Below are 11,488 nucleotides of genomic sequence, written 5' to 3'. Positions count from 1 at the left end.
CTCACACTCCTGCCAATTCTTTTCCCTTCTTCTGTCACCTATTTTCAGTCTTTGTGTGTACACTAAATGCCCTGGAAGCATTGTACAAGGACATGCAGGCTGTTTGAAGGTGCAGAGCCCGCTGGAATAGTACTGGGGGACTGCAGAACCAGGGTTTGTGCGTTCTTGTCCACAGTGCTTTTTGGGAGCTGACTTGAAGAGGACTGTCCCCTGACAGTGCCAGGACATAGTCTTGGAGAAAGCCAGTCAGAGGTCTAGAACACGGCCACAAAGTAAGAACTCCCTGATCTTAAGGTCCTTTCCAACCCTAACCATTCTACGATTCTATTACTGAATACCCTAGTACAAGACAAAACTGACCATAGGCTGGAGACAGTTATCAAGACCTGTAATGTATCTGGTCATATGCAGACCTTTAGACACCTAGCTAATTTCACAAGCATAAAGGTAGGTCATGCAGATGCTTAGAGTAAATGGAGTGTTGTATTTCTAGGACAGCCTCAGAATTCCAGCACTGTTTTTCAGACTGTAGTACTGTGAAGTTAGCAGGATTATATGGAAAAGCGTTGCAAATCTGAAACCCTGCCCAAAATTATCATAATGATCTTTAGTACAACTTGTTAAGTCTGTCATGCACTGCATCTGTTTCTATTTAAATATTTCAGATAAATGGTATAAGACCTTTGTGATATATTCCCAAGTTATTTACTGAAGTGATGCTGTACTTCAACTTTGAACTGTACTGAAAGGAAGTTGACACTGGCAGCCCACCAAATTAAACAACAAAACTGAACCTTGCTATTGGCAACACTTGACTGGTTTGTCCCAGTATATATGGATCAATATGCAAATGTAGATCCTTTATTTTCATTAAGTGACAGAAAAAATATTGTACTTTAGCCACGGGATAATGATTCATGCTGGCAAAAATCCTGGCAGCTTTCTCCATGTTTCTGATATTTGAATATTTCTATTTGAAGTATGAAACACCAGCAGCACTTTTGACAGCTGCAGCATCTTCTGCAATCATATTTATTCTTCATCAAAGTCAGCACACACCAGGCTTTTAACATTTTGTTACTCAACAGCTGTGTTTTACAGATTCCAGTGGGGACCAGCTAATATTTCTGGGTTCATTACCTCTGTAGCAATCAAAGTTATGAACAGCAGGTTTGGAGTTTGAAACATAGCTGTTGAACTCAGTGGTTGTTTTATGATCTGTGTTCTTAATCGCTGACAGTGACAACACGACTGTCAACTCCACACACCTCACAAACACCCCCAGGCACAAGCATATGCTGGAAAGCAGCTTGACAAAAAGGGACATGGGGGTCATGGTGGGCACCAAGTAGAACATGAGCCAGCAGTGGGCCCTTGCCACCAAGGAGTCCAATGGAATCCTGGGCTGCATTAAGCAAAGTATTGGCACCACGTCAAAGGAGGTGATCAGCACTTGTGTGGCCATGCCTGGAGTACTGTGTTAAGTTCCAGGCTCCCCAGTACAAAAGAGGCATGGACATACTGAAGAGAGTCCAATGAAGAGCCACAAAGATGATGAAGGGGCTAGAGCATCTTCCCTTTCAGAAAAGGCTGAAAGAACTGTGACTGTTCAGCCTGGGGAAGAGAAGGCTCAGGGGGATCTCATCAATGTCTATAAATACCAGAAAGGAGGATGCATAGAAGACAGAATATTTGTACCAAGAAAAAGCAAGAATGGGAATCCTTGGAAACGGCCCATTATAGACCAGAACACTGAACATAAGGACTTTGCGTGAAACAACTTGGAAAGAGGTAAGGAGAGACATATGTGTTTTCATGTCAGTGATGAAATGACAGGAGCTATTGCTTTTCGATACTCAGATGAGCAAAATGCTGTCCAGGATCTAATGAAATGTGGATGCCATATTCATACTCAAGGTGATTTCTAAATGTGCTCTTAAATATAAACCAGTGATATAAACCTTGGAGGAATGCCAATCATCTGCCAATCAGACAGGATTACAGTCTACAGACAGACAGATGGCAACATAATTGAGTTCTACCAATGGCTTATTAAAACATCACACAAAGTAATCAATCACCTGGCAAGTGAGTACCTGAGTAAAAGTTAAATACAAACTGTTATAAAAAGCAGAAGTAAAAAGCAGTCAGATGTAGGGAGAAGGGTTTTTAGTGTCCTGTATTTCTGCAGTTCTGGTGTCCTCATATGAACATAGGAGATCTAGAAAACACAGAGGAAGGGACGGGAATAATAAAAAGTATGGAATGGCTTCTCTGTGAGGGGAGATTAAATAGACTAGGACTCTTCAAGCTGGAAAAGAGATAGAAGAGAATGAGTGATCTGTAAAACCAGGAATGACTTGGAGAACTTAAGTGCAACAATTATTGTTAGATTACAAAACTAGGGGTTAAATATCAAGTAGTAGGCTCAAAGGCACACTTTTTTGCACAATGCATAACTGAAGTTCAGGACTCACTGCCATGGGATGGTCTGAAAGCCAAACAGAAAGGATTGCAAAGAAAAAGATTCCATAGAGAAATGAAAGAAAAGTCCCTCAAGACTTGAGCTAAAGAACTAAAGATAGCTAAAGATGTCAGAACGAAAGCTAGCTGACATCTGTGTAGCAAAACACTATTTCTGCATATTTTCCTGTATTTTTTTTCCCTAAACAAGTGTGGAAAATTAGCCATGGATTAAACTGAAGTTTAGCCAGACCAAGCAGAGCAGCTGTTCTATTAAGAAGCTAATAATCAATCCTCTACTTGATTTAAGTAGAGAAAAAGAAAAAAATCCTGAAAACGGCCCCTACAGATTTCAGGCTTAGCTGTTAATAAAAAAAACAACAATAAAAATGGATGAAGTGGGTATTGTGTTGCATCTGGCCTTGTTCTGAACCAACACAAGTTGAATCCATGATTTCTAAGAGGGAATTTGTATATGTTGTTCAGAAGATGAAGCCTTGGGTAAACAAGCATTTGGTGACTACAAAATTCACATCATGAAGTAGTTTTGCATTGACGGATGGATGACTAGGATTTAACCAGATGTTTCCATTAAAGTAAATTCTTCTGTTCTTACCAAAGAGGAACAAAATGCATATTACAAAATCACAAATATCCATCACAGCTCCTATGTTTTTTGGATATTCATTGGTCACCACTGGTTATTAGATACTTGATATAATATTTTGGAGCCTATCAGAAAAACCTCTCTAAACACATAATAAACGTCCTCCTCAATGAAGAAGCTTTGATGCCAACAACAGCACATGGTAGAAACAAATCATTTTCCAGTGGGCAGGATGTGAAATACAGACGTATTATATCCTTAATGTCTTTTCAGCACCTTTACGGGATTTACTGTGAGCCAAGTCCTGAGATGCAATGACAAGGGAGAAGAAATGAATACTCTTAACTGAGTAAACATTCTGAACATACATTAATGATCTGATACTTCTTTCTCAGCAAACTTTGGCATTGTTAGAAACAATGGAGAATAAAGTATATCCAATATTATCAAGAAAAGACATATACACCTGTGTAAAGGCTTGATACAAGCATTGTAACTAGTGACTCAGTTCCTTAAATCAGTAACCTGCAGTCACAGATTGATGACTGAGAACGCTTTTCCAAGACAAATTTGAGGAAGCGAAGCAGTAGCTCAATCACGTGGCTCATTCTTTTTAATTAAAGTTTGGAGGACTGTGGTATCTGGAAATATATATTGCCAATTGAAAATGAGTATTTTCCCCATTGGAACTTATTAATTGTAGATAAATGAAGGAATGATGCATGTCTGAAGTTGACTGAAGCTTCTGAGAGGCTCAGAAGATTTCCACATTTCTCCTGTGTAGAGAAAAGACAAGTAATTTTATCATACATTTCCATTGCAAAAAACCAAAAGATGTTCTGTTTAAGGAAACCAACAGCTGGAAACTTTATAGCCATAGATGTAGGCAGAACCTTGACAAGTTTTGATAAAAATCCCTAATATATGATTCTCATGAAAGGTAAGTTAAAGGGTGGGTATCAGGTTAGTGGAAGATGAGTCTCCAAGTGTTCAAAATTCACAAGAGACTATGCTTGCTGGAAGAAGGTTCTACCAGAGAGTGATCCATTCGGGTTAGACAGTGTAACTTCAGTTGAAAATCCTTCGGCATTATGTCTTTCTTCAATATAGGACAACTAGGACAACACTCCATCCCTTCTCCTCATGCCCCTGCAACCAGCTCTATATTATGGTCTTCAAATAATTAAAATTAAAGTTCATGGAGTTATAAAAGCTTTTACTGCACAAGTCTAAATCTTAATTTCAGAGGAAAGGTTTAGAGAGTAAGGATTCTGAATATCACTTCAGAGTAACCTTGAGCTCTGATTACAGCTTTGATTACAGAGTATGGCTGAAATCTGTTTTAGCACCTTGTACAATTGACTTCTAAAGATATAAAACAAAAAAAAAATCAAAGGAATTACAGGAAATACTGCTTTATTTTAATATGAATAGAAGCATTTACTTATAAAGAGAGGATTTCTAAACTGCCGTTTTGCACTGTTTCACACTGTCTGCATTTCCCCAACATTTATTTTGCTTACTGGTGAAGCTGTTAATAAATATCCTTATCTGCAAGAGTGCACAGAGAAGATGCAGTGGTCCTGTAGAATCTACAAGAAGTGGAACATCAGTTTCAGGAAGTGAGTAATTTGCTATCAAATGATTAGTTACAGGTAACATTTGATAACTCTTAAGAACTCTTCTTGTTCTGAAGGTTGATCCATCATTAACTATGATTCTCACAAATGTCCTTTTGAATCAGCTCTTGTTTCACACAGGTATAATAATTTGAGCTTGTCTTGCAGGAGGCCAAACTGCAAATCTCTTGAGAAGCTGAGCTGTCAAGCACTGCTGAACTCTTAACTCCCACCTTGTTTTCAGCCTTCAGTTATTAATCATGGCTGTATGCTTGCAGTGCCCTCTCCAAAGCCAGGCTCCCCAGCCTTAGAGAGGGCAACAGATGTTGGCAAAGCTTTATGGGGCCATCCGACCTGGAACCACAGCAGACACAAGCAGCAACACTAATTCCCATAATGCAGCCTGTGCTGATCCAAAAGCAGCTGCTCCTGAATGGCTCTGAAGGTTAAAAAAATACAGATACAAGTTAATTTTCTAGTGCTGGAAGGCAAACACAAATTACCCATAATTTGTGCTTCATAACCAAATGAGCTGTTGCACATGGCAAGGCACCAGCTGCATGTGTTACCTCAGGCCTGCTTCTCTCTCCCAGGGGTGATCATGACCCACGGATGGGAAGCTATCCACAGGGACTTGGACAGGCTCAAGAGGTGGGCCCATGTGAACCCGATGAGGTTCAATGGGGCCAAGTGCAGGGTCCTGCAGCTAGGTCGGGGCAAAACCTGTTATCAGTACAGGCTGTGGGATGAGGGGATTGAGAGTAGCCCTGAGGAGAAGGGTTTGAGGGTACTGGTGGATGAAAGATTGGACATGAGCCGGCTGCAGTGCGTGCTCACAGCCCAGAAAGCCAACTGCATCCTGGGCTGCATCAAAAAGAGCGTGACCAGCAGGTCGAAGGAGGTGATCCTGCCCCTCTACTCTGCTCTCCTGAGACCTCACTTGGAGTATTGTGTGCAGTTCTGGTATCCTCAACATAAAAAGGACATGGAACTGTTGGAACGAGTCCAGAGGAGGGCCACGAGGATGATCAGAGGGATGGAGCATCTCTCCCGTGAGGAAAGGTGAGAACGTTGGGGTTGTTCAGCCTAGAGAAGACTGCAGGGAGACCTTCTTGTGGCCTTTCAGTTCTTAAAAGGGGCCTATAAGAAAGATAGGGAGAGACTTTTTAGCAAAGCCTGCTGTGATAGGACAAGAGGTGATGGTTTTAAACTAAAAGAGGGGAGATGCATGCTGGATATGAGGGAAAAAAGTAAAATGAGAGTGGTAAAACAGTGACTTGATTGTGGTTTGGAGTGGTTGCCCCCAGAGGTGGTGGATGCCCCATCCCTGGAGACATTCAAGGCCAGGCTGGCTGTGGTTCTGGGAAAACTGACTTAGCTGAAGATGTCCTTCCTCATTGCACTAGATGAGCTTGGAAGGTCCCTTCCAACCCAAACTGTTCTTTGATTCTCTGAGGGTGGCTGGAGCTCTGCAGGAACCATGGACTGCCATAGCAGCACAGCCGGGCCAGGAGGCACAGGGAGGCTCTGTGAGAGTGAGGCCTGGAGGTGTGAGGGGGACAACCTCCAGCAGTGGAAGCCATTGGAAGGTGGATGCGGAGCCCCGCACCAGCAGGGATAGCCTGTGCCGTGCACAGGATCAACCCTGGGACTGCCGAGGGCGAGACACACACAGACACACAGACAGACACACAGACACAGACACAGACACACACAGACACACAGACACACACACAGACACACACACACACACACAGACACACACACAGACACACACACACACACACACACACACACACACACACACACACACACACACACACACACACACACACACACACACACACACACACACACACACACACAGAGAGAGTCCGGGAGGACCAACACCAGCCACACTGGGCTTGTCTTTCCCGCTGCTATCTATGGTTCGCTACCGCGGGTCCCAGCCCATCGCGCAGGACGCATGCGCAGCGCCGCGCCGGCCGGCTCCACCTTGGCGGAAGGGCGAACGGAGAGGCGGCGGGGCGATGGACCGCGCCGGCCGGGAGGAGCTGGGTGAGGCGTGCGGGGCGGCGGGAGCGGCCGAGGGGCTGCGGGATGGCGGTGCGCCGCGGGGCGGAGAGCAGGGCGTGTGAGCGTGAGGAGCGGCCGGCTAACTTTATCCCCCTCCCCTCGAGGCGGAATGGTTCTGCCTACGGGGGATGCGCTGCAGTGGTTCAGCGCATCGAGGCGGGCGGGATGAACCATCCCACCTAGGGGAGGGGTGGGCGCTGTCCGGCCGCTTGCCCGCGTCAGGCATCGGCGGCTGCCGGGGCTTCCCCAGCGCGAAGCAGCGCCGCGGGAGCGGGGAGGCGGGAGGCGAGGACTGGGCGCCTGGAGCCGGGCCAGCGGCATCTGCGGCCGGCGGGGCTGAAGGGAGCGGAGCACGGCACACAGCCGGCGGGGCCTCGTCTCTCTCCGCGGGCCCTTCAGAAGGGGATCCCAGCTAGGGCTCGCCACAGCAGGGCTCAGGGCGGGCCGCGGTCCCGCTTAGCCGGAGCCCGTCACTCGGGGCGGCTGCTGAAGGCGTTAGTGGCGCCTGGCTGGACCCTCATTTCGTTGGAAAGTCCTGCATAGAAATTAGCGGAAACGCTTTCTGTGTGCATTGTGAGGTGATGCGGTTACCGTCGGTGAAGGGTTGTGGTTTATTTGGGCTCTTTTGGGGCTATGTGTGTTGATATTTTAGCTCTATTTATTGCAGGTTAGTCTTCGGAGCTTTAAATCTTGAGTGCAGAAGGCACATATTATGTTCGCCCCCTAATTTGTGTAGCCGTAGATGACAAGAGAGAATTGGTAACGTACTCGTAAAGCATAGGTAATGGTAGGCTGGACAGACTAAAACTCTCAGATGTTCCACTGTAATCCAAAGAATTCATGCTGTCCAGTGGTAACGCTGGGAAGCAGATGTGCTTCAGACTGTATTGTCCCAGGGGCTGATTCATCTTACAGTGAGATGTTGCCACCTTCTGACATAGGTGGCAGATAGAAATCTTAGACTTTGTAGGCTAAGTTTCACGTATCTGTCAGTTTCTCTGTCAGAAGCCTTAGAATCAGTATTTCATGACATCAGTGGTTTCTGAGTGAAGGTCAACACCTGGTAAAAAGCTTCTGAAATCTTACATGTTTTGGTCCTGTTGAATACTCAATAAAACTTGAGTCTTACCAGTGTGTCATTTGGAAGTGTATTAATCATGTAGAAATGTGTAGCTTTTTCCAGACAGGACAGTGGGTTATTTAAGACTGACATCTTCCCAAATAAATGATCCACTGTGGGTTGGTGTAAAAGAGCTCCACTGAGAGTGTGTAATAAACTATGGAGAGCTGTGTATGCTTTGGTTAATAACTCAAGTGTCTTGTTTCATTAGGCTTCTGGATTTGACAGGTAGGATGTAAAAGCAAACAGTTCTTCCTGCTTATGGAGTGACATTATTGACTTTCAATATTTGTTTGGAAACAGCTGTTCTCAGGATTAATAAATTTTACCATAAAGCATGATGAATCTACTCTATTAGGTTACAGCTTGTAATGGAGAGAAATAAATGACACACAATATATGTTTTCCAAAGAAAAAATGAAGAGTGATTCAGATAACTGCATGAAGCATAAGTAAAGTTCTTGGAAAAATAAACAATAAAAGCTAATGCTAGCTTCTGCTAGCCTGAAAATGTAATTATTATATTTTATAGGAATTTTTAAACCAGAGGAGGTTTTCTTCTTAATTCTGGACAGTACATTTTAGTTTGAGAGGGTTTCTCTGTTTATTCTCGTCTCTCTTGTATTCTGTAGGAATTGTGGAAAATAAAAAGGGAGCTGGATTGTGTGTGGTTGAGTGGGATTCTCTGTTAGCTCCCTCTTGAACTAGAGAAGTTGACAGAAGTGTATTGATCTGGACCAGCATGGCCCTAGCGTGGCCCTAGCACTGCCATTCCCAGTCACTTCTTGTGGATCTCTTAAGTTCTTCCATGGTTGTGGAAGCACGTGAGTAACGTGGCAGATGCTGCCAGATCCACGTGTGCTTCATGTCCAACACTGTACTTTGCAGTTTGATGCCTTCTGGAGAAATGTTGGAGGCTATTTATAGGGTGAAGAGTGCAGGAACAGAGATTTCTTTGTGGTTGAGGGAGTAACTGAGCATTACGGGGCAAGCTGTTTACTAACCAGTTGCAGATTCAGAAAATAATTAGTGACAAGGTTTTCTTTGTAACTGTGTTTTTCTTGAGAGCCCTGGTTCAGAATGCTGGATTGAAAAGCCTCTCCACAGTGTTAAGATGATAAATTGAATGCGGTTGATGGGGACACAAGGCTTCTCCTGTTACTACAGTTGTGGTTGCCATCTCGTATCAGTGTGTTTTCTGTGTTACACTGTAGTGGTATGTCCTTGACTGTGTCTCCTATTCAGAGTCTTGGTCATTAAACTTGTCCTGTAAGAGCAGTTACAGGCTTGGTTAGGTGGCGGATTCACTGGATATGCCCTCTGGATCGTGGGTGTGGATTGCAGTTTGTAGCCTGTGAGAAAATACCAGCATAAGCCCACATTTTAGGCTACTGTAAAGATTCTGTGGTTCTGATTTTTAACCAGCAGTCAAAACAGCTGCTTATTGAATTGAATCTTCATCCCTATTACAGAGGCACTGGGTCACCCTCTAGTTAATAAACACATTTCACAGGACTGTGAGTTGTGCGCTGTGTTTCTGGCCCTGTTAGCATGGTTTTGTGTAGAAGCTGACTAACCAGTTTGCATAATGCTTTTTGCCACGCATTTAATGTATATGTGAAGTGGTACTTCAAGACCTGTGTGATTCTTCTATCCATAAATGAGGAAAACAGTTGATGTAAACAACGATAAGCTACATCCTGTACCCCAAATCTTCTTATGCTTATATGTCAAATCCAGTTCTTTCTGTTTGACAACACTGACTTCAAAACCCTCAAGGAAAAAAAAAAGAAGCCCAACAGATCATATTGCCAAGGTGGATTAGAAAAGGGGTTTTAGATAGAATTTGTCTGGGAGGGTGACCTTCTCCAAAGGAGCAATGGAAGATTGCATTTTGGCTTTGTTTTTAATATTTCCTTAGCCTTTAATTTGCTATGTGGCCCTGGCAAACTGTGTCATCCTCTTGTCACTGTTTCTGCCATAAAATGAAAATGATGGAGATAAGTTTTGTTTCATGTAGACCTAAAAGGTTCAGTTAATTTTGAAAGTGTTAATTGCTTGAACAGTATAGAAAACTTAAGTTCTGAGTTAAACTTAGTTTCTTGCAGAGCTTTTGAACCAAAGGATTGCTTGAGTGTGTTATAAAAGGTTTAGGACTAAGTACATTTAGTAACGGTTCGAAGGCTTCTTTGGCAGTGTGTGCATGAATGTTGGCAAGATGCTGGCAAATTCTAGGAGATAGAGAAATACACTTGAAGATACTAAACTGGAAATACTGGTCATAAGAATTTAAGCACTACAGTAATCATCATCTCAGTATGTAAGTAGTAGTTGAGTAGTGATTGAAATTCGTCAGAGGTCTTGGGGGATATGGTGTTGACATTTATGCCTGGTTACAGTGTGGTGTGTAGCTGTAGTGAAGCAGTGATTTGCCTCTCCAGTGGGTTAAGGGATCAGGTTAATGTTGCAGAGGTAATTTTGGAAGAAGTTGAAATGCACTTTGTGTTGCCTTCCTTGTAGTACTTGCAGAGCTCTTTGGCCTCCTTCTTACATGGGCATTCACAGAAGAAAGCAGAAACAATGAGGGCTATTTAAATAACTGTTAAAATAGCTGGAAGCCAGCATTTGATCTGAAAAGATTTTTGTGGTGGCACAAGGAGAAAGAAATTCATATTAGTGGAAGGAAAGGCAGGGCTGAAGATTGGCTGGTACTTTGGTTATGTGCAAACAAAAGGGTGTGCAGAAGTGAATTCCTCCATTCTTCGTTGTGCTGAATAAAGTTGATGCAAAATTTTTAGTGAGTCATGTGACTGAGGACTGGATCGGGTCATAAAATAGTCTGTGGTGTCTGGATGCAGTGTGGACCGCTTGGTGGACATGGGCCTAAGGTAGGCTGAGGTGTACTCTGCGCCATGTGTTCCGTGAAGCAGCAGGCAGCCTTTGACTCAGGCATCGTATGTGTATCCTGTTTTTGTAGCTGCACATTTGAACTGCACATACCGGACCTCTCTAGGAAGGAATCAAAGTGAATGTATGTATCCTGTGCCCATTTTCAGGCAGTGACCATGGACTTCCCAGAAAAGTTAATTTCAGGTTAGGTCCCAGCATGCAGGCCACTTGCTCATCTGCATGAGTATGCATCTGCCTTATGGGGCAGAAAAAGCTCAAGCCGCCTTACTTAATGCACTCTAGGTTCCGACCTTGGATCTGTGAAATGTGGATGTTTCACAAATCTGGATGTCACTGTGAATATGGACTGTGCCATAAGGACGTATGTAGCCTTGGTATTCCAACAGTGATCTATTCTCAAATGCTTAGAAAGTTGCATGATCCAAACCTTATATTATGTCCCAATACCGTTACTGTTAAGGGATTCACATGTTTTAGGCCAAAGCTATGCACCACTCATGCGATAAAAGGATAATAATGGGGAAAAGAGGCAACTCAAAAGCATTTTTGTGGCTAGAATAGAGACCAAATAGCAGTATTTGAGGGGAACCTGTAGTAAGTGCTTTGAATCCTGTTTTTAAGAAAAGAGTTTCTTTGTTTCCAGACATATGCTCAGACAAATGTTTCCATAATAACTGTGTGGAAATAAATGCC

The 11,488-nt window shown here is 43.5% G+C and overlaps 1 protein-coding gene across 3 annotated transcripts in view; it reads left to right on the top strand.

Annotated features, from left to right (window-relative positions):
- Positions 1 to 6,633: 6,633 nt before the first annotated feature.
- The window catches only part of SLC36A4 (solute carrier family 36 member 4), a 77,985-nt gene continuing 73,130 nt past the window's right edge, over positions 6,634 to 11,488 (top strand). For 2 of the 3 annotated variants that reach the window (XM_062639291.1, XM_062639290.1), the window contains exon 1: positions 6,634 to 6,747. In XM_062639291.1, coding sequence (XP_062495275.1) covers positions 6,720 to 6,747 — 28 coding nt within the window. In that variant the 5' untranslated portion in view covers positions 6,634 to 6,719. The remainder of the gene's footprint in view (positions 6,748 to 11,488) is intronic. The other variant, XM_062639292.1, reaches the window with a different exon arrangement.

The sequence above is a fragment of the Pezoporus occidentalis genome, unplaced genomic scaffold, assembly GCF_034315485.1.
Source record: "Pezoporus occidentalis ecotype Australia unplaced genomic scaffold, CSIRO_AGI_Poc_V1 ctg6, whole genome shotgun sequence".
NCBI classification, from domain to species: Eukaryota; Metazoa; Chordata; class Aves; order Psittaciformes; family Psittacidae; genus Pezoporus; species Pezoporus occidentalis.
Note: the sequence above shows the minus strand (reverse complement) of the source record. Positions and strands in the feature narration are given on the sequence as shown.